This window comes from Lynx rufus, unplaced genomic scaffold (genome assembly GCF_022079265.1).
Source record: "Lynx rufus isolate CCGP_SWC_20201006 ecotype Redwood Valley unplaced genomic scaffold, mLynRuf1.p SCAF_7, whole genome shotgun sequence".
In the NCBI taxonomy this organism is placed as follows: Eukaryota; Metazoa; Chordata; class Mammalia; order Carnivora; family Felidae; genus Lynx; species Lynx rufus.
In genome coordinates, this window is record NW_025814889.1 from 40,706,980 (window position 1) to 40,729,077 (window position 22,098).

Consider the following 22,098-nt stretch of genomic DNA (forward strand, 5'->3'; position numbering starts at 1 on the left):
AAGATAGATGTTACTATCCCACTTTACATCCAAGGAAACTGAGTTGCAGAGAATTTATTTGTCCATAGTTACAATTACCAGCAATCGCTGTGGGATAACAGGCTAGGCATGTTTAATTAATTTGCTAAACCAAATTCATGGACTAGAATGTGCAAGGCAGACAGCTAGGTGCACTGGGGCATAGGAGATGATTCAACACACTTCAAGGACTGTTTGGGAGCCTAGGCCATGGACATAGCAATCAGCAAGAAAGAGACTGAATTTGGTGGGAGTTCCAAGGACAGGGCATTGGAAGAACCCATGGGACAGCCACGTTTGGTCTGGGGATTGGCATGGGGGGATGGGGGGAGGACATTCAGGTAAAGGGAACCATGTGAGCAAAAACAGAGAAGACAGTGGTCACAATAACAGGGAGAGAAGCAGGAGAGAGAGGAAGAGAGGGGGAATTAGAAATGGACATTTGATATACTGATTTTAAGGTTCTGATGAACATCTCAGTGGAGATATCCATCTGTCAGTTGGAAATGTTGGGCTAGAATTAGTGAGAGAAGTGGGAAATAGAAATACATGGTTCCTAGTCATCTGTATACAGAGAAAAGTAAGGAGGCCAAGGGAATACGGAGAAGAAAACATCTAAAATCTAGGAGAAGGAAGAAGAACCAAAGAAAGTGTGGTCCATGAGGCAGAAATAGAATGGCAGCAGAGGGGCACCTGGGTGGCTCAAGTACTAAGCATCCCACTCTTGACCTCGGCTCCAGTCGTGATCTCACGGTTCATGGGATCAAGCCCTACATCGGGCTCTGTGCTGTCAGTGCAAAGCCTGCTTGGGATTCTCTCTCTCCCTCTCTCTTGCCCCTCCCCTGCTCATACTCACTCTCTCTCTATAGATATAGATATAGATATAGATATAGATATAGATATCTAAAATATATATATGTGTGTGTATATATATATTTTTTAATTTTTATTATTTTTTTAAGAGTGGCAGCAGATCAGTACAGCAGTAGCACCTTCCTGGATATCAACTCTCAGAGGATGAAGGTCCATAAAGAAGGTGTGGAAGGATGTGTAGGAGGTTAAAGAAGAGAAAGACTAAGAAAAAGACCATGAAATGTGGGAATTGGAAGTCACCTATGACATCTGAGGGAGCAGGTTTGGTCAAATTGAGGATGGTCTGACAGGATAAAAGGCAGATTAATGGAGCTGAGGAGTGAACTGGTCAAGAAATTAGGTAAATTCAAGAATTCTGATAGAAGTCATGAGAAAATATAAAATACATTCTAAGATCTCTTGACTCTTCTGGTTGTCCTTGGAACCAAGGAAAAATGGCTGCTCTAAGTGGAGGCTTCAGTCCTTCCATGGAATCAAGCTGGGCTAATTAATTACCTCCCTCACTCATGTCCTGACCTCATCAGTACCATGTTCCAGACAAACAACACCACATGCAAGACTTGACTTTCAAAAACTAGAGTGTTATTTGGGTGTTTGTACAAGATGAATACATCAACGCAACCCGTCATCATAAATTGCCCCCTCGAGAAGTTCTGCACTAGACTAAAGGCACTATCACTATATAAAACCTGTTCTGGTTCCTTCTCCAGGACTACTCCCTTGGTATTAAGGCAGCTTATGAGTCCCCCCGCAAAACTCTCCAATGCTACCTTTATTATCATTAGCACTGTTGTGATTTCTTGGCTTCATTGACTACATTATTCACTAGACTTGCCTCTAAATGACTTTGAACTCTTTAACTCAAGGCTGCCTCAAAAGCCAAAGATTTGCCACCCCAGAGTGTATTTTGAAGGAATTTCTCTCAAAGGTTCCAAAAGCCATTCTGAGTGCTGGTAGCTGCTCTGGAAAGAGCTCTGGCCTGCAGAGTGATTCCTGTGGAAAGGACGCATGCTTGTGCTCATAAGCTCCCATCTCCACCTCAGCCATTTTGTGTGTCTTCCGCAAAGTTCTCCAGCATCAGTTGGCCTGCCCTATGGGCTCCCAAATGCTGACGTTCCTACTGCAAAGACTAATACACTCAAGTTTCAAAAACAAATCACCAAGGGAACAGATTCAGCCACATTCGGTGACAGGAACGCTGAACTCAGGAGCTGCACCTTCAGACTAACGTGTGACCTCTGAAAAGTCACCCTGCGGGAGATCGGCTCCTTCACACATAAAGGGAGAAGGCTGCATAAAGGGTCTCTGAGATGCCTTTCTTCTTAAAAACTAAATAAATAAACTAAACCTGCCATGTTTGGGTGATTATTAAAACCTTGTATAGGTTGTGGAGACAGGGATGAAGGTCTGGGAGAAGTTACAGCAATCTGGGGAACGCCCCTGCCCCCACAAGATGGGGTGCTGCTGCTCCTGGAGAGCAAGCAGGACCCCTGGCCCTGAGTGCAAGCAGCCTCCCCTCCCCCATGGGGGTGTCTGTTTGTTCTGTTCTTCGTTGCCCCCCATACCCTGCAGCAAGCTGCAGAGAGGACAGCTCTGGCACCGTGGCAGCCCATCAGCACTGGGCCCGTGGGCGGCAGAGGGGGTCCTTACCCATTGTGTTGTTAGCCCGAGAACAGGCTGTGCGCTTCAGGATCTCGTGCACCTGAAACAGACAAGAGCAGGGCTGTAAGCACCATGACCGTGTGTGCCACCATGGGAGGGGGCGGGCAGGGGACCAGGCAACTGGACCCACTTCCAGAGAGGGGGGGGAAGCTAAGCATATGCCAAGCTCATGCACTGCACATCAAACCTGTTCGAACTTGAGTGCTTTGAGGAAGCAAAGAACCTAAGTCCCTCGCACGCACACTATCCCCTTCGCCCTACCCCGAAAACATAAAGGCTGTATATGGACTGCAGTTACAGGAGGTAAGGAAAACATGCCAGGGAGCCCAGACCCACATGCTTCAGGAGGGCTTGGGAGGGAGTGCTGGGGCCAGAACGTCCAGGGAAGGGGAAGAGGAGGGTGTCCTGTCCGCCAACCCTGAGTAGCACCACGCTGGGGAAAGCCCGGGATGAGCAGGCCGCTGAATCCAGTTCCAGGCCCAGCTCCTAGCCAAGGGGTCCTGAGCAAACCTCCCTGAGGGCCCTGACAGTCCCTGGCCTTCTCTGTAATGGAGCTGACTCACAGAGCTGTTCTAAGAAAACATGAAAGTGCTTTGTAAACTCATAGAGGGCCACATACATCTTGCTCATTGTTACTATTATTTCTCTGTTTTTTTCCTGAGTCCTCATCTTGTCTCCCCAGTCAGACACTTCCTCAAGACTCCTTGTCTCGGAGCACTTCTGGGGCACATACCAGGCTCTCAGCCCAATGATGACTGTATGGCGAAATAGGCCAACAGAGCCCTGGACGTGGGACTTGCAGGGAAATGTCTCTCACATGTGAGGGAGGGCTGCAGAGGAAACAGTGACTGGGCAGCTAGTGCCCTCCAAAGGGTCCCAAGCCTGTGCCCAACGATAAAGAGGTTCCCAGCAAGGAAGTCTGCTCTGGGACAAATAGCTGGGGTGCTAGGACACCTACAAAGAAGGGGCACAGGGATGCCGTATACAGATACGAGCAAGTTCCTCAGACAATAGTCCAGGGCAGAGTAGACCCCAAGACAAAACTCAAAGGCTCTTTTCTACCCCTTCTCACTATGCGGGGGGCGGACTAGGGAAAGGGAGAAGCTTCCAGAATGAGAGCTGAATGAGAGAAGCGTGTTCCTGCATCATCATTCACACTCCCATATTCCAGCCACAGACCTAGAGCGAGTGGAAAATAAATAACTTCCAGCACTATGGGGCCCAAGAATGTTTAATTCACTTATAATACTGTGCAGTAATTCGACAGCAATAATAATTAGGAACAGCATTTATATGACATTGACTATTTTACAAGTACTTTGCAATTATTTGGTAATCTCCACAACACCCTATAACTCCCCCATAGACATGAGACCCAAGCCACAGGGCAATTTAAACAGCTTGTAATAGCATCAACAAAAAAATGGGAAGTTTATGCCTTTTTCCATAGGATGATAAATCATGTACTCATTTTAACCTTCCTAAAACACTAGGCTAAGGAACCTGAGGTGTTTTCTTCCCCAACCTGTGAGCAAAGAGTCAGGAAGGGCCATGTTTTCAGTGTGCCTTAGAAATGTTTTGTAGCTTCCTCTAATCACCTGTCACTTCTCATCCTTCTGATCACCCTGCTGACTTGGAAGTCCTTCTACTACCTGACCCTTACTTCTCCTCTGTTGAAACTTAAGTTCTTCCCTAGGGTACAATGGAAACACACTGCCATTGTTTCCACTGTGGCATAAATAAGTGAGCAGCTTTTCTTGGGTCCCTCTTTTTCTCCTCTGTCTATTATGCTGAATGCTCTCCAGGCAGATAGGGAATAAATGGACCAGAGCATGGAGACACGCTACAGCTCAGATGGAGGCCACGGGGCACAGGCCATACACAGATTTTCGTCAGAATCCATCATCATGCAAAAGCCAAAACCTTGATTTCAAAAGGAAAAAAAAAAAAATAGTAGAAGAACAGCTACAGTCATGAATTTTGGCTTTCTATTGAATGGGCTGGGAATTTTATTCTTGAACAAACTGGCTAGTTCTAGCATCCCCTGTGATATAAATGCACAACACTCCTTAGAGGGTAAAAGAAACACAGTAGCCCCGCAACGGGTCCTCATTCAGACACTAGTGATCTGTATGAATTTTTTCAATCCACTGCCTCTTAGAGCCTCAGTTTCCCCAACTGTCAAGCAAGGGGGTCACCTGATTAGCTGAAAGACCCCACCAGCTCAGACATTTCCTGTTTTTGTGATTCCAAATGGCCAAGGTGGAGAATCCTAAAGAGAAGAGACTTCTCTCAGCCTCTGAGTGAGGGGATCTGTTTGCTATTCCTTTTGCCACTAAGATTGGGAAGCTCCTGGATCCGCCCCTTGGTTGCTAGGCAACCCCAAGCAAAGGATGATGGGAGGTAGCAGGAAGAGCAAGAGAAGGCCCTACCACACTGGGTACCCAGCCTTCCCCTTATTCTAGAACCCACCACCCGTAGTTGACCTGTGTACTTACAATGCGGCTACGGGTGGCATTATCAAAGAAGGTGTCCTTGTCCTGAATGTTGTACCTGGAGACACCAAGAAAACAGAAGGTCAACTCATTTTATGACCCTTGTCCTGAGACCACTGTCACCTCAGGCCAGAGCAAACCTTGAGAAAGCAACACAGCAAGATGTGTGAGACACACATATTCACACATGCTCACACACACACAGTGTTTATAATTTTTTTGACCTAGTAATTGTGAGAACTGATCACAGAAATGAATCCTAGGAAATATAAATTCAATAGAAGAAAAAAGTTCCATAAATAAAAATGTTCGTTGCAAAGTTACTGACAATAAGGATAGTGGACATAAAATGAAATTCCAAAATCAACAGGGTGGATTATCATGCAGTCACTGAAAATTATAATTATGAGAACATCCTAAGTAGAAAATTTTAGACTGATAGGAAAATATTATACTATCGTATGTTTTAAACATGAAAGTATGTGGAAAGGATTCCTGTGTATGGACAAAGAGAGTAAACAATATAACAACCACCAGAAAGAGTATAGTTTCCTGGTGCTGGGATGATAAGGCTTTGTTTTTCAAACTTTCATTTAATATTGTCACTACTGTTACATCAGTTAGCTACCAAACTCTTAATTATGGAAGGCCCGCATCTGTTCTCCACTTCACACTGTGACCTTTTCGCTAAAAAGAACACCTGTGTAGATCTGACTGTGCTCAGGGTGCAGATGCCTGGAATGTGCTCCCAGCTCCCCCGGAGCCCCCATCACTTGGGTGCATGTGTTTCCTAGTAACCAATGAAGAGTAGAACATGATAGTAGGTAGACCATTGCTCTAACAATTCAGAGGATGGAGAGCTTATTTTGGGCGGGAAGGACAGAAGATTCTTCCAGATGGAGGTGTCTAGGAACTGGATTTGAAGGGTCACAGGCACTGAATGAATGGAGATGCATGGGAGATGGCAGTTCAGATGCCAGCACCAGCATGCAGACCCAAGGAAGGGGAAGCATGGAAGAGACACAGAGCACCAAAAAAAACCAAAAAACAAAAAACAAAAAAACCCAGCAGCCAGTAGGTCAATGTGCCAGTCCCAGTCCCAGTTCAGCCACTTAATGCTGTGTGAACTTGAACAGATCCCCAACCTTAGTTTCCTCTCTATGAGACACCATTATATCTGAATGGCCACCTCATGAGGCAGGGTGATATTGTGACTTACGCTAAATACATCTTTTAGTCTTAATCCAGGGCTCGTGACTCATAGCTCCCAAATTCCTTGGAATTTTCTGAACAATAAGGGCAATGGGAACATGTTTTGTCATAATACTTGGTCTCCTGTCCTCAGTTCCTGAAATCATTTTCAGAGCCATAAAGGTGAAATGGGTGTCTTGTTATTCCTAACAAGCCTCTTTCAGCCACAACTAGGCTTTTATCAATGAGGTGGTTTTTGGAAATCCCCTAAAGGTGGAAGGGAGGTGGGGGAGAGAGCTGATTGCCAGAGGAACCAACCTTGAATAGAGGGTGGAACTTTCAGTCCCACCCCTGATTTCTGGGGAGGTGAGAGGGATTAGAGGTTAAATCAGTAGCCAATGGCCTGTGATTTAATCAACCATGGCTACATAAGGAAGCCTCTAGAAAAACCCCAAAGGAAAGGGCTTGCAGAGTACCCAGGCTGGGGAACTAGGATGCCTCCATGTGCCCCCATGGCGGGCCCCAAGCTTCACAAAGACACAAGCACCTTCATTCAGAACCTCACTTTATGTATCTCTTCATCTGGCCATTGATTCATATCCTTTGTAATAAATTAGTAATCTAGTGAGTAAATCAGTTTTCTGAGTTCTGTAAGCTCCTCTAGCAAGTTAATCAAACCTGAAGAGGAGGTCATGGGAACCTCTGATCTACAGCCAGCCAGTCAGAAGCACAGGGAACACCTTGGACTTGTGATTGGCATCTGAGGTGGAGGGCAGTCTTGTTGCACTGAGCCCTCAACCTGGGAAATGTAATGTTCTCCAAGGGTAGGTAGTGTCAGAACTGTGTGGAATTGCAGGATGTCAAAGAATTCCTTGGTGGATGGGAAGACCGGCACACACATTGGAATTGGTGACCAGAATTGGGACCAGAATTGGGACCAGAATCATGAGGGGAATAATGATTCAATGAGAAAATATGTGCAAAACGAACAGTAAATACATGTGTATTGAATTATTATCTAATACGGCAAAAAATGGGTAGGAGATGTTATCCAATCAACACCAGAAACACAGCTTTGGGAATGCCATCTCCCCAAAAGGGACAGATTCTTCTATCTCCTCTACCTATCTTTGGTCCTTGCTTTCCCTCTCTTAATCCTGACACTCTTATTCTCCCATCAGCACCTACAACAGAACTCATGCTTGCCTGCTCCATCTCTCACTTCCCAACCATGACTCATTCTTCCAAAGGTTTCCCAAATGGCCATCCCTGTGAAGAGCTCTTATCCCGCCCCCCTCCCTAGGGGGGGATCTGGGTGGGCATCTCTTCAGAGTCAGTGGGTACATGAGTATGCAGATGGGAATACAAAAATCCAGAAACTTTATTCTCCTTCTCTCTGGTTTATCACAATATGTTGAAACCCTATTAGACTAGGAACTGGGCAGAATGGTTTCCTCACAGAAGGCAAACAGGTATCTGACCATTTTCTCACTGAACCCCAAAGTTTATGGCTCTGTGTTCCATGATTTTCCATCCATCATGCAACATGACTAAAATGGCGGGTGCTCCATGAGCCACTGGACACATGTTGGGGAGCTCTTTGGGATAATCTCATTTAGGGAAGGGGATTCAGAAAGCAGATGCAGGGAACATTTCACCATGAGAGTATGCCTCCTCCCCTATCTCCCAGGCTGTGGGGCACTCACTGTGGGAGCTGAGACACTGAGTGGTATTTGATTTCCCTTCCCATCCCCTGCCACATCCCTACCCCAACAGCTCCCATACTTACAGATACATTTTCTCCCTGGAGAATGGGTAGGAGAGATTTTTCATCTTGTTGTTACTGTGCTCTGGAACTCTAGGTTTCAGGGGCGAGCTCAGCTTCTGCAGAAGCTCGTTGAACTTCTTCGTGATGCTGCCTTCTGATTTGATCTCATACATCTACAAAAGGCAAAGCCACAGGCCTAAAAAGGAGACCGCATCCAACCGAGAGAAGAATGACTACAACCACAGCTGCACGGGGCACCAAACCCCCAGCGAGGGACACTCTGGAAAGAGGAGGAGACTGGGAGAGACAAGTGGAGCCCTCCCTTCCCTGCTGCTTTCACAAAGGTGTGGGCTCTCGACCCCGTCTCGGTCATCTCTGCGGATGGAGTAACCAATGCAGAGAAACCAGCGAGGAGGCCAAATTTGCTATATGACTTTGTTACATCATCTTAAGAGAAACAGAAGACCTACTATGTGACAGTTGCCATACTAAGTGCTCCACACAAATTAGCTCCAATACACACAGAAACCCAGCTAGTAAATACTACTCTCATACTATGAGGAGGAAATTAAGGCTCAGAAAGGTGCAATGAGCCAACAAAGGTCACACGGATAGTAACTGAGTGACAGCTTGGATTTAACTCATGTCAACCTAGTCAAAGTCTGTACTCTGCAACTACACCATGCCCCACATCACTTTCTTTGTGTGTTCCTCTTGGGAATTAGCTGATAAATGAGTCTGTTTTCAAAGTACTAAACCTCTAGAAAATACCTGCCTTGAGTAAGATACAGAGTTAGTATCAAGATAATTATTGATATATATATAGTACACATAGCTTTTTATAATGCATAGGGTGTTTTTGCATACATTACAGATCTTGTTCTTTTTAATTGATAGATGTAGTCCTTGAGAATGGAGGCTGCACTTACAGCAGAGCTGTGACAGATTAAAGGTGGCCACAAATTTCTCATACAAATTTTCCTTTCAAGAAGCACTATTCTGTTCCCACCCTCTTAAATCTGAGTGGGCTCTGTAGATGCTTAATCAGTACAGCAGAAGAGACACTCTGCTGGTTGCATCCTCTAGAAGACAGGCAGCTTCTGTTTGGTTTGCCTTTGTCTCAAAGTCCGGAGCCACCAGGAAGAAGTCCATGGGAAGGTAAGAGCATTCGCTCAGAAAGACAAAGGACTTAAGCTGGACCCGGCCTTTCAGCTGCCTGGCCATGCATCAGCCATATGAAGGAAGTCTTCTTGGACCTTCCTGTCCAGGTCAACCCCCAGCTAAATTCCACCAAGGGACACAACTCAATACCACATGAGTGGAAGAATCATCCAGCCCAGCTCTGCTCAAGTTCCTAACCATAAACTCATAAGAAAGGAAAAAGTGGCTATGTTTTCAGCTACTACGTTTGAGCTCATTTGTCACGTTGTGCTAGAAAACCAGAACAAGGGCCAACATCCAGATCTTCTAACTTGAAAGCTGATTTTCTTCTCTATCATGACATCCATCCAGTGGCTTAAATCTGGAGAGGCAGTAAAACAGGTATGAAATACAAGGTAGACAGAGTTAAATGCCGCAAAAGCCACACAAAGTATTTGAGGGTTCAAAGAAAGGAGACAGCACATCCAATTGAGGAATCAGAAACATGTTTCATTGGGGAATAGCATTTTTGTTGAGCTTTCACAGAAAGGTAACTTTCTCTTGCTATCATTTTGTTCTTTAATAAAATAATAAATTAGGGGGAGGGGAAGAACGTCCCCAATCTAACAACTGAAATAGAACCATGGTTTATTTATTTCTTCTAACAAGTTTTTTGATGCATTTTGATTTTATTTCAATTACAAAATTAACACAGTTCTAGTAAACAAGCAAACCCAAACCATAAAAGTACATTAACTGTATGTGAACAGTTCAATTTCATTTCCAGCCGAATCCCACCATCCTTTCCAGAGGAAATCTCTATTAACAACTTGGAGTACGTTTCATCCTAACTTTTTCCATACACATTCCTTTCTAAATCCAACTATGATCCTGTTTCATGTATGGTTCCACAATTTGCCTGTTTCATTTAGCAATATATCACAGATATATTACCTTTCCAGGTCAGTTCACATAGAACTACCTTAATGAATGTGTAATATTACACAGCAGACATGAATCCTAATTTGTTTAGTCATTCCCCTATTGATGGGCATTTGTTTCATTTTCTACACATGCTTTATCTTGTTTGATCACACTTCTATTAACATTACCTTATGAATAGTTTGAATGAATAAGGCTTGAACAGATGCAGGCAAAGACATTCTAGACAAACAAGAAAGTAGAAAAGTTCAAGCTGGATTGAAGAAGGGTTACATGGCCTGATTTCTTTGGAGTACCCAGACAGTGTAAACCAGGTAATAACTGGAGTATCTGAATCCCCTGGCAAAGCCTGTGTTCTTGACTATTCTACTCTACTGCTTTGTTTGCTAAAATGTGAGTTATCATGGGGGGAAAAAATAGTGTGCCACTTATAATCATGCCTCCATTGTCATTAAGTTCTTAAGCATCCTGCCAAGTCTCTCCGCACACATTGGTCACTGCAATGCAAAGAGCTCATCCCTCAGGAATCTTTGAGCCTGGAGGGACAGGGACAGAGCAATGGCCCCCTCATGCAGTCCCAGAACACATCTCACAGGTCATTTGGGGCAGGTGCTGACCAGGCACGTGTCCTGCACTGAGATTGCAATGTGCTAATCATACCCATCACCATGTGTCTTTCAATGGCATGTGCATGGAAATTAAAGTTTCCAAACAGGAGGGAAGCTGATGGACTCTGTCTTCCAGATGCCTTGGAATGACAGACTCAGACCCACCAGGGTATTTCTCCTTTGTCCACTTCTCTCCATTACTACCTTCTCAGACTCTCCTAGTCTGGGAAGCCGTCAACCTCCCTATGAAAAAGCCTTCAATGGTTATATTGCTCTAATGATAAAGAACAAAGTTCTTAACACAGCCCATGGGACCCCACAGGAGTCCCCATAGTCCCCTGCTCACTGCACCCAACTGCTGGCCCTCTTTCAGTTTTCCCAACATTCTGAGCCCTCGACACTCTGCATCTACTCCCTGCCCCCCCCCCCCCGCCAACTCTGTTCACACTTGATGCCTCCCTTAATCGTCACTTCCTAAAGAAAGTCCTTCCTGGCTTCCAGACAAGGTCAAGTCCTACCTTCACAGTATTTCATGGGCCCAAATTCCTCTCCTTCGTAGCACTTACTGCAGTTGTAATTTTACATTCACTTGAATGATTATTTGATTAATGTCCGGCTGCCTTACCAAACCATGATCTCCATGAAGGCAGGATACCGTCCAAACTGTTTCCTGTCTTTGAATGAATGAATGAATGAATGAATGAATGAATGAATGATAAATTTGGGGGGAAACCAGCATTGATGATGGCAGTTGCTGCCACTGGAGGAGCCCAGGCTGGGGACGGAACAGCCACAAGGTAACAGGCCTGGTAGAAATAAATGGGATTGGAGAGTCAAGCTAAAATACTAAAGACTCTGGCTGGCTGAACAGCTTCCCTCCCTGTCCCCACCAACTGCAAAGGCACTTGGGAGCCCAGCCTCGGCAGAGGCCAGGAATGCCCGTATTCAACAGGTACAGATTAATAACCCAGAAACTGTGTCAGGGCTTTGTTCTGGCAGAAGGTTAGCTGAGAACCTCCACGTAGTTCTTCACCCTCACCCTGCAGTGGGTCTGGTAGAGCTCACTTAGAGAAACGGGCTAAAAGGAGTAGGCACCTATGGTATGTCTTCAGAGGGACCAGGCATGGGCCCAGGATACCTTTCGACTGTTTCCTGATGGGGGTACTCCAAATCACTGAAAGCAATATCATCCGCCTCCAGGAAAAATGTAAAACGTGGAGGAGAGTCTCACCAGAAACATCAAAGTAACATCCACTCCACAGCACTGACCAAGACCCCACATGGTCATGTCCAGGCTGAAAGATCTGATTGACTTACATTGGAAAGAGATTTCCCAGACTTCAGGGGCTCGTGGGGGATGGAGCCAGACATGTACTCACAATAAAACACAGGTGGGTGAACCCATGGCACAATGCCAGGGACACATAAGCTCACAGGACAAAGGACCCTGCTCCCTGCCTGAGCATTGTACCTATTCCTGAAACTTCTTCCCTTCCTTTTCATCTGGACTACTCCTACTTCTCCTTCACCACTAGGCTTAAGGATCAACTTGCCCAGAAAAACTTCCTTGGCTGCTCACTTCTCGTCATGCTTCTTCAGTACCCTGTGAACAAATGCCTGCGTCATGAAGTTTATCATGTTCTTCTCTAATTCTTGGCTCACTTGCCTGTCTCCCTAACTGACTATAGACTTCTGGAGAGCAGGGACCAAACCCTGTGTGCCTGGTCCACAGCAGGAACACAATAACATCTACTGAGTGAATGACCTGGGTCCTGGTCCTTGCTGACACCAAGGAGCTGTGTGACTTTAGGCAAGTCACTCTCCCTCTCAGGTTCTCCACCTCTAAAGAGAGAACTAGGGAATACCCACTTCCCACTACAATGGAGTAAAATGGACCAGATTTACCCTATCAGAAACAACCAAGACACCCAGACAAAAACAAACAAAAAAACATGAAATAATGATTGCTGTGTTCTCCCAAAACTCATATTTTGAAATCCTTAGTGCCCAATATGATGATATTAGAAGGTGGGGCCTTTGGGAAGTGATTCGATCATGAGGGTGGAGCCCCTTCTGCCACGCGAGGACACAGTGAGAAGTACCAGCTAGGAACGAGGAAGAGGTCCTTCACCTGACCACAATGGCACCCTGGTCTAAGACTTCCAGCCTCCAGAACTCTGAGAAAGAATTCCACACCCACTTTCTTGTTTATAAGCCAGCCCGTCCATGGTATTCCATTATAGCAGCCCCAATGGATAGAGACTGTGGTTTTCAAGATACTGGCTATCAGGCAACAAAGTTCCTAGGAGACAGGAAACAAGCAAGATGGCTCCTGGGATGGCTCCAGCTCACTGCCTTGACAGAGGTTCTCAGCCAAGGGGCAGGAAGGGAAGACAAGTGGGGCCCATTGAACCCCTGAGCTGAGGAGACAGAGCTGGAAGTCTGGGGAGGCCAAGGCAAATGGAGTTCACAGGACAGGGTAGCCCAGAGGAGAGAGCTTCACAAGGAGCTCCAGAGAGCTGCAGAAGGTCCCCTGCGACCATTTGACCGCACAGGTGCGAGGGACCTAGCTGAGCCTGGAGAAAGAACCATCTAAAAGGACTGAAAATAGCACCTCTTCCCATCAGGCAGAATGGAAAATCTCATCATCCACAGGGCACTGGGAAGAGTACTCAGGTTGACTCGGTAGTGGGGGATCATTAGCCCTAGACCATGCACTGCTCCAGACCCACCTCAAAAATCATAAAAGAAAGAACTGGACTAACTGCCTTGGAAAGTCCTGTCCAACAGTGTACAGCTTTAAACATTTAATGAAAAAGAAACATTCATGATGTTTCTATGTTTCAACATCGTGGGCACCCCCTAGATGCAGGCACTGAGCTTGGTGGTTGATTTGCCAAGTGCTGAAGATGCACAAAGCTGGTGATGACCCCTCCAAAACAGAATGCTTTGCAATGTGCCCAGCACTTCCGTAGGCACCACTTCATCGGGTCCCATGAACACTCTGCAAGTGTGCTTGCCAAGTAGCATTAGCATCGCTACCTTACAGACAGGAAAACAGACTCAGACGCAAGGAATTGCCAGAGTCGCTGGTGAAACCAGGCCTGAAACCCAGGTTTCCTGACTCCCCCCCCCTCCCCATCCAGGCTCTTTCCTTCAACCTTTGATCCGTGGAAGGGCCCCATGATCCCCCAAGAAGGAAGCAGGCTGGAGTTCCCTTTCGGTCCCACCAAACCCAATAAGCCAGGCTTTCTTCTCTTGTGTCCAGCAGGATCCAGGAAAGGCACCCCGACCCTCTTTATTGTCATTAATATGCTCAGCGGCGGCCTCGTTATTACTGTTATTCTTGGACATCAGAGAATTATGAACATCCTCAGAAATGGCAAGACACATGTTAGCCAGCTGTTCCCCATTATGCCCTCCTTGGGTACATGATACGCCTTTCATGTGCTTAAAATCATAAATAATTTTTAAAGTATGTTGCTCTTATTTTTTATTCCAGGGCTCAAATGTGGTTCTCATAAAAGCTCACTTTGGCCTCATTGTCATAGTCTAAGAGGTTTACCGAGATCCCTTCTTTCCTTACTTCTTTCTCCCCCCCTTGTCTCCCTCTGCCTCTCCCCTCCAGAGGGGCACAGCACTGTGGTCTCAGGACTGATTTGTTTCCTTCCTGTGTTGGAATCATGTTCCCTCCAGGGATGCAAGGAACCGAGGCTATGGTGATGTCTATCATGAACAGATACATAATACTGTCCCCATTCTACAGATAAAGAAACCAAGGCACAGAAAGTTTTACTAACATGCCCAGTACCATACAAACATGAAAAGGTCCAATGACCCCAGAGATCAAGGAGAAGGTGCAACAATAAGAGCTATAAATGATATAATCTTGATCATCTGTGAGTCACTCACCTGTAGTGACCTAAAAAGGCCTCTCCTTACAACTCGTAGGAAAAGTCAGTGGGAAGAGCACAAACCAGGCATCAAGATGGACAGTGAGCCCCGCTGTGAGCATGTGTGTCTGCTTATATCCCATGACCCCAAAAGTCTGCCTCTTTTCATCTATTTATGCTTTCCTCTGCTCCTCCTAGTCACTAGATAATTGAAGGTCAACTGTTAAAATTGATGACATCTCACTCGCCTTAAGGCTAGGGCTTGAAGATCAGCATCACACCCACTTCCTGACCTTTAATGTCAAAAGGCTCGGGCACACTGAGAAGTCAGTGTGGAGCATGGCACCACAAGCCACTAGCCGACAAGGGCAGAAGGCTCTGGACTAAAGAAGTTATGAGAAAGGGAAGCTATAGAGGCAGCAGAATTTGCCCCCATGTTCTTATCCCGCGTGCCGGTGCCTGAGAGGGCAGAGGGAGGGATACACACGCACACGTACACACGCATGCGTGCACACTCTGTACCAGATTCAAGGACTCCCACACATAAGCATTTACCTGTGTGTGTGAGTGTTAAGCTATTCACCAAAATGCCAACAGCACCAGAATCCCCAAGACCAGCCGCATCCTAGATCCCACAGGGAGACTCTGGGTGACACCAACAACAGAAGCTAACCAGTCTCTTCATCCCTACCTATGCTTACGGGTAAATTTCCTGTCTGAAGCAATACTGAGCCTGGAAAGTGATACTACAAAATGCACATTCTCCTTTGTCTAGCTCTATACTCATTTATGGTTTTTAATTCCGTTTTGGTATGTACTCTACACATGAATGAATGTTTGATGACTTTAAAAATACGGGATAAAATCCAAACTACTTACATGGCTGACAAATCCCCTATAAGCTGCACCTCCTGCCTCCCACTATATGCATAATGGCCTCCTCTCAGTTCCCCACACAGGCTGGGGTTTCCTTACCTTGGGGCTGATGACCTGTCCTTCCCTCTCCTGAGAAGGTTCTCACCTGTCCTCCCCACCTGCCAAACCCCAACCTGGCCCTCAAGTCTAAGCTCAAATGGCGCCTTCCCTCACCCTCCCTCCACCACCCCTCCCCCCCGCCCCCCGCCTAAATTAGTTTCCTCTGGTTGACTCTGTCCACCCCGCTCTTTTTCTTCTGTGGGTGCCTCCCAGCTCATACAGCTCTCTAACTTCTGAGTCTTCACCATGCCAAAGCCAATGGAGCCAAGACCAGTGTGGTCACCACTGAATCACCTGCCCTCAGCAGAGTATAGTGATACTCAATAGGTATCCATTGGATGGATGGATGGATGGACGGACAGATGGACAGACGGACAGATGGGTGGATGCATGGGTGAGTGGGTGCGTGGATGGGTGGGTAGATGAAAAATGGGCCTTCCAAAAGGCTAGGACTCCCTATATACAACCTAGCCCCATTCCAGCTACAGTTAGACTTTTCCCAAATGTTTTTTGGCAACTGAAGGGGCAACTGAAAACCCAGAGCAGGAATGGATAATATGGTACATGTGCTGCTAGCCCCACCCATGTAGACAGCCCTATGGGATGACAGGAATCCTTCTTAACGTCCTCAAATGGGCCTCAGAGACCACTCAGCATCAGTCTGTATCCAGTTGCCACCACAGATTAGGTCTGGTATGTGTGACCCATTCTTTCATTCATTAACACATATTGGTTTCATGCCTGCTCTATTCCATGCCCCTTCTAGGTGCTACCTGTATCACAAAGCCAAATCCTTGCCCTCATGGAGCTTCCAGTGTAGTGTGGACACAGATAATCAAACAAGAACACAAATACATGACTCAGGAGCCGGTGGTACTATTAGGAAGGAAAAACAAGAGAAGGGCATAGAGAGTTGCCAGGAGCATGCCTCACAGAGGGTGAACAGGGAGGACTGTCCAAGGAGGGGACATATGAACAGAAATCCCAGTGAAGTGAGGGAGTGAATTCTGTGGGTAGATAGAGGTCTTCCAGGCAGAGGGAAGAGCAATCAGAGAGTCCCTGAGATAGAAAAAGGCTTGGCATTCTGGAGGAAGAACAAGGAGGCCAGTGAGGCTGGAGCAGAGCCAGCAAGTAGGAAGACGTAGGAAATAAATTTCTGTATCAGAGGCAGCAGATGTGGCATCCATTCAGAGTCCCTAACATAGACATTATCATTCCTGGCCCCTCTCTGATCAATGGCCCTTTAATGCCTACTGCAGGAACCACAAAACACCCTCAGGTTGGACCCTGCCCCAGCCATGGCACACATCAGTGGCCCCACTCTGCCTTTATACTCAAGTGTACATGCTTGGGCTTTTGTTGGTGTAGTGCTGGTAAATGTTTACCAACTAATGGAGAGGCTGTTGATTTATAACATTTGTGGATTTCTATGGTATAAACAGTGCCCACCATGGCCATTTTCAAGCTACCAATAGTTTAACCACTACCTTGCAAAATTCCTGAAAAAGTAACAATCAGATCTCGACAGGTGTTATGAGCCAACATGTCACTGACCCCAGTTCTTACTGGGTAAGAAGAGCTCCGCCCATGAGCCCCAGGTGCCAGAAGCTGACTGCCTCTGCCTGCTTCTCCACCTCTCCCCTTCTGCTCACTCTTTCCCATACACCCTCAGGAGCAGCCATGGCCAAGCTGGAAGAGCACCCACATATCCCAGTTACTCAGGACAGTCCTGGCATAATCACTGGGAGCTCTTCCACCCTCAAAGAGCCCTACTTTGGGTGATAAATTCAATGGTCAACCTATCCACTGCCCTCCAGCACCAGGTCCCAGCCAACCCCAGTATGGCACATGTTACCCCAGTTCAGAGAAACATGACTCTAGGCTTTAACAAAAGAAAGCCACCACTTCTATTTCCATTTTTTTTAGCATTTATTTATTTTTGAGATAGAGAGAGAGCATGAACAGGGGACAGTCAGAGAGAGAGGGAGACACAGAATCTAAAACAGGCTCCAGGCTCTGAGCTGTCAGCACAGAGCCCGATGCGGGGCTCGAACTCACGGACCGCGAGATCATGACCTGAGCCAAAGTCGGACGCTTAACCGACTGAGCCACCCAGGCGCCCCATTTCCATTTTTTTAACCATGAGTCTTAAAATAACTTACTACAACAATTCAAAAACACTTCCCATAACATTTTCATATATTCTTCACCGTTTTTGAGCCCTGAGTCAGACTTATCCACTAACAGACCAACACTAGGTCTGCCAGGTCCATATGGTCTCACCAGGCCCATATGCATGTCTAGAACATGGCCATATGCCATCTCAGGTTCCTCACTCAAACCACAGCACTTAGGTGGCATCAATTATTTTATTTCTATTTTTGAAAATGAGAAGCATTACCTAAAACAAAAAGGAATAAAAAGCCAAAGGAATAAAAAGCTGCACTCTTTCCAGCCTATTTAAATACCAATCAAAGAGCATGCACCGAAAAGCCCATAAAGATATCAAATATAAACCCTACCCTTTCAGCTGTACCTCCATTAAAAACAAATGTCTGGGACCAGAAAATGGCAACATGGGGCAAGGCCTCACCTACAGCCAACCCTATGTAAACACCAACAGTTCTGGTTCATTTAAAAATTACTGCTGATAATAATAAAAAGAAATCTGCCCTGAAAGGCATCTTGAAGGCTGAGTAGACAGTGACCCTTCTCCCTGTGACCAGGAATCTACAAGTTCTCCATCCTCAACAAAGCTCATTGGGTTTTTCCTGCTTTTTACTTTCTGGTCACCAGAGAGATTCACTAAACTATCAAAATAGCCCCAAAGAGTAATTAGCTCACCACCTGATGAAGGACAGAGTTGGTCTGAATGAGGAGGGAAAATAATGTTCTGGAAGATCACATGAACTATACACAGCTGTGAACTAAAAGTCCTGCTATTACACTGTAGATCACAGCTGCAAGAAGACCCTGGGGCTGGGGGAGCAAGGATAATCTGGCATCAATCAGCCAATCAATCTGATATTTACTGAGCATCTATTATTTATGTAACACGAAACTAGAGTTTGCAGGGAATACACAGGAAACACAAACTATAGTTCTCAGAGGGGGAGTGGGGATGTGGCACCTTGGGAGACACAAGAGTAAGGCACCCTAAGAAATAAAGGAAAAACTAACAAATGAGAAAAATCCTGACTATAGGTTGACTAAGAATCCACTTAAGGAATAAAGGAGGGTCTATGAGGGAAGTGAGATTTGGGCTGGGATGCAAAGAATGTGTTTCCTTATTGTTTATTGTGTATTTAGAGAAGATGGGGAGATCATTCTAGGACCAGAGGCAAATATTTAAAGCATGTGAAAAGTTTCCAGGCCCTGGAAGAGAGAGTAAAGTACTCTCCTCTTGACAAGAGTCTAAATCAGGGAGCTCAATGTAGGCTCCACAGAGAGGCATGGGCAAGAGAACTTAGAGAAAACCCAGTGACATTACCAGGCTCCAGGACAAAGGGCAGCCCCAGATACAGACTAGGGATCCACATGCTAAGTGTACTACCTCATTCAGCACACAGCTTGAAGAAGTGACAGATGTGGGACAATTTTACTCTGAGATATTTGGACACAATCAGAGTGTGAATGACCCCACAGGAGTCCCTCAGCTAACATCAACAATGGGGAAAGAATGAACAAATTCATTAACTGTCACTTGGCTGATGTGTGGACCCCAACATTTTAAAGCTATGACAGAGAAGTTAGGGTCCAACCTCCATACTTTACAGATGAGAAAGCTATCATCCAGGACTGCTAAGTAACTCACTGTTCCGGTCCCAGGCAATGACAAGAGAAAAAATCTGATGTGTTACCTGTCCCAGCCCAGAGGTATGTAATCTGAGATGGAGTTTCCCAGGGTATGTTCTACAGATCACTGGTTCCCCAGGATTCCTAGGAACATACCTATGAATAACCTATGAGTGTTCAGAGGAAAAGAGTTAAAGTGGAACCTCGCTCTTAGACTAAGAGTCTTCTTAGAACTTTTAATTGGTCAGAAAAACTTAATAACTAGTGTTTCTAAAGTCTGTTAGACCATGAATTATTTTTATTTTTATTATTTTTTGATTTGAGAGACAGAGAACAAGTGAGAGGGGTAGGGAGAGAGAGAGAAAGTCTTAAGCAGGCTTCACACTCAGCACAGAGACTGATGCAAAGCTCAATCCCACGACCCTGGGATCATGACCTGAGCCAAAATCAAGAGTCAGATGCTCAACCAAATGAACCACCCAGGCACCCCAGACCATGATTTAAAAAAAAAAAAAAAAGACCACTGGTTCTAGAGTATAGGCTCTGAGAAATGATGTTCTAGACCATGCTAACCCAAGCTTCAATTTGGACGTTTCAGTAAAGTGAAGTAGGAGCACAGCTTTGCAGTCAGAAAGAAATGAGTCTAACCCCTTCATGCCAGGTGACCTTAGGGAAGCTTATTAACCTCTCTGAACCTGTTTCCTCATCTATAAAATGGAGCTAAAGCTAGTCTTACCACATATTGTTGTGAGGATAAAAACAAAAAGCATGTAATGCTCTTATCAAAGAACACAGTGCATAAGAAGCATTAGCTACATTTAAAACTCAATTTAATTATTTATCAACTTATATCTCTGGTTATAAGTTCTTTTATTTTCAGATATTTTGAGTGATATCATTGAGAGTGGTTTTACTACCTTTCTTCTCAAAGCCAACCATAAGAATTATGAAATATGGGCAACCTTTAAAACACACTAACAGACTTTATCCTTATTTACCCCTTATCAAGGCAGAAAGAAGCTTTCACCTAATCAAACCAACAATTATCTTTGGGAACAGAAGTATAAGTGGGGAAATAATTGCTGAATTGAAAAGCAGCTCTTAGCCACACTGGGTCTCCTTCCACCATGCATGCTAAGATGAGCCCCTTCCAGTCTCTTCAGATTTCATTAAAGCAAAAGCAGAACGTGAAACAGACACAGACATGGTGAGGTCATGAAGGAGGATGCTTGCACAAAGGCTCCTCCAGAGGAGTCCACAGCCCAGCATCAAGGAATGAACAAGGCTACTTCAAGCAACCCTAGAAAATGCCAAGTGGATTCCTGGGATACAGAGCAAACCCACAAGCCTACCTGAGACCCAGGTCTTGGATCATTGGCTTGTTACTTCCTGCCCAGAGGAAGAGTATACTCATTCCCCAGGGCTGTCATAACAAACTACCACAAAGTGGGTGGCCTGAAACAGCAGAAATGTATGCTCTCACAGATGTGAAAGCCACAAGTCTGGAATTGGTCTGCCAACAGGCCTCCACCCCCTCTGAAGGCTCTAAGGGGAAAACCTTCCTTAGGTTCTGAGGGCCCCAAGCATTCACCTTGGCTTGGAGCTGCATTCCTCCATTCACAGCCTTTGCCTTCACCTGGTCTTCTTCCCTGTGTGTCTGTGGATCTCAATTATCTTTCAGCCAATAATTGGATTTGGGCCCACCCAACATCCAGGATGATCTTATCTTGAGATCCTTACCTAATTCTATCTGCAAAGACCCTTTTTCCAAATAAGATCGCATTCATAAGTTCCACAGTTAGGGCTTGGATACCTATTTTTGGATACACTATTCATACCACTACAAAAAAGGATTATGGACCTTAAAAGCACAAGCACTTGTGATGGCTAATTGTATGTATCAACTTGACTGGCCACGGGGTGCCCAGATATTTGGCCAGCATTATTCTGAGTGTGGTTTTTGTATGAGATTAACAATTTGAATGGATACACTGAGTAAAGCAGTTTGCCCCCCTAATGTGGTGGCCCTCCATCCGATCAGTTGAAGGCCTCAATAGAACAAAAAGGTTGACTAAGAGGGAACTTCTCCTGCCTGCTTGTTTCAGCTGGGACATTGATTTTTTTTTTCCTGCCCTCAGACTGGAACTGAAATGGGCTCTTCTTGGGTCTCCAACCTGATGGGCATTTGGACTAGAACTTATACCATTAGCTCTCTTGGGTACCATAATCAGCTTACCATAATCACTTGGAACAATTCCTCATAATAAATATAACACACACACACACACACACACACACACACACACACACACACAGTCTTATTGGTTCTATTTCTCTGGAGGAACCTGATTAATATAAGCCTCACCTCTAGATAACAAAGAAGCAAGAAGTGCTGTGGTCCTGACTGGGCAGAGTACCTGAAGCTGGCTGGACACCATAAGCCAGAGGGAGAGTCTTCCCGTGGAGCTTTTGCAAAACCACAGTTACCAAATCAGAATCTCCAGAGAGGCAGTAGCAGGTATCCGAGAACAACTTCTACTAATTTATAAGGCTTAATGGAATTAATATCTTCCTCTAAGGGGCCATTGAGGCTAACCAAAATGCCAAGTTTCTTTGCTTTTAAGATGAAATTCTAATAGTTCAGTGTGGTAACACCAATTTCTTAATGGCATTTATATATATTTTCAGTTAATGAAAATCAAATGATGAACTATTCTTTAATAAATGCAGTTTGGTAG

General features: G+C 45.4%; 1 protein-coding gene across 1 annotated transcript in view; it reads right to left on the reverse strand.

Moving 5' to 3' along the window:
• Window positions 1–22,098, reverse strand: part of ANO2 (anoctamin 2) — a 312,785-nt gene that overhangs the window by 225,579 nt on the left and 65,108 nt on the right. The window contains exons 4-6 of the mRNA XM_047066263.1: window positions 8,029–8,180; window positions 5,052–5,106; window positions 2,542–2,593 (exon numbers count right to left, since the gene is read on the reverse strand). Coding sequence (XP_046922219.1) covers window positions 2,542–2,593; window positions 5,052–5,106; window positions 8,029–8,180 — 259 coding nt within the window. The remainder of the gene's footprint in view (window positions 1–2,541; window positions 2,594–5,051; window positions 5,107–8,028; window positions 8,181–22,098) is intronic.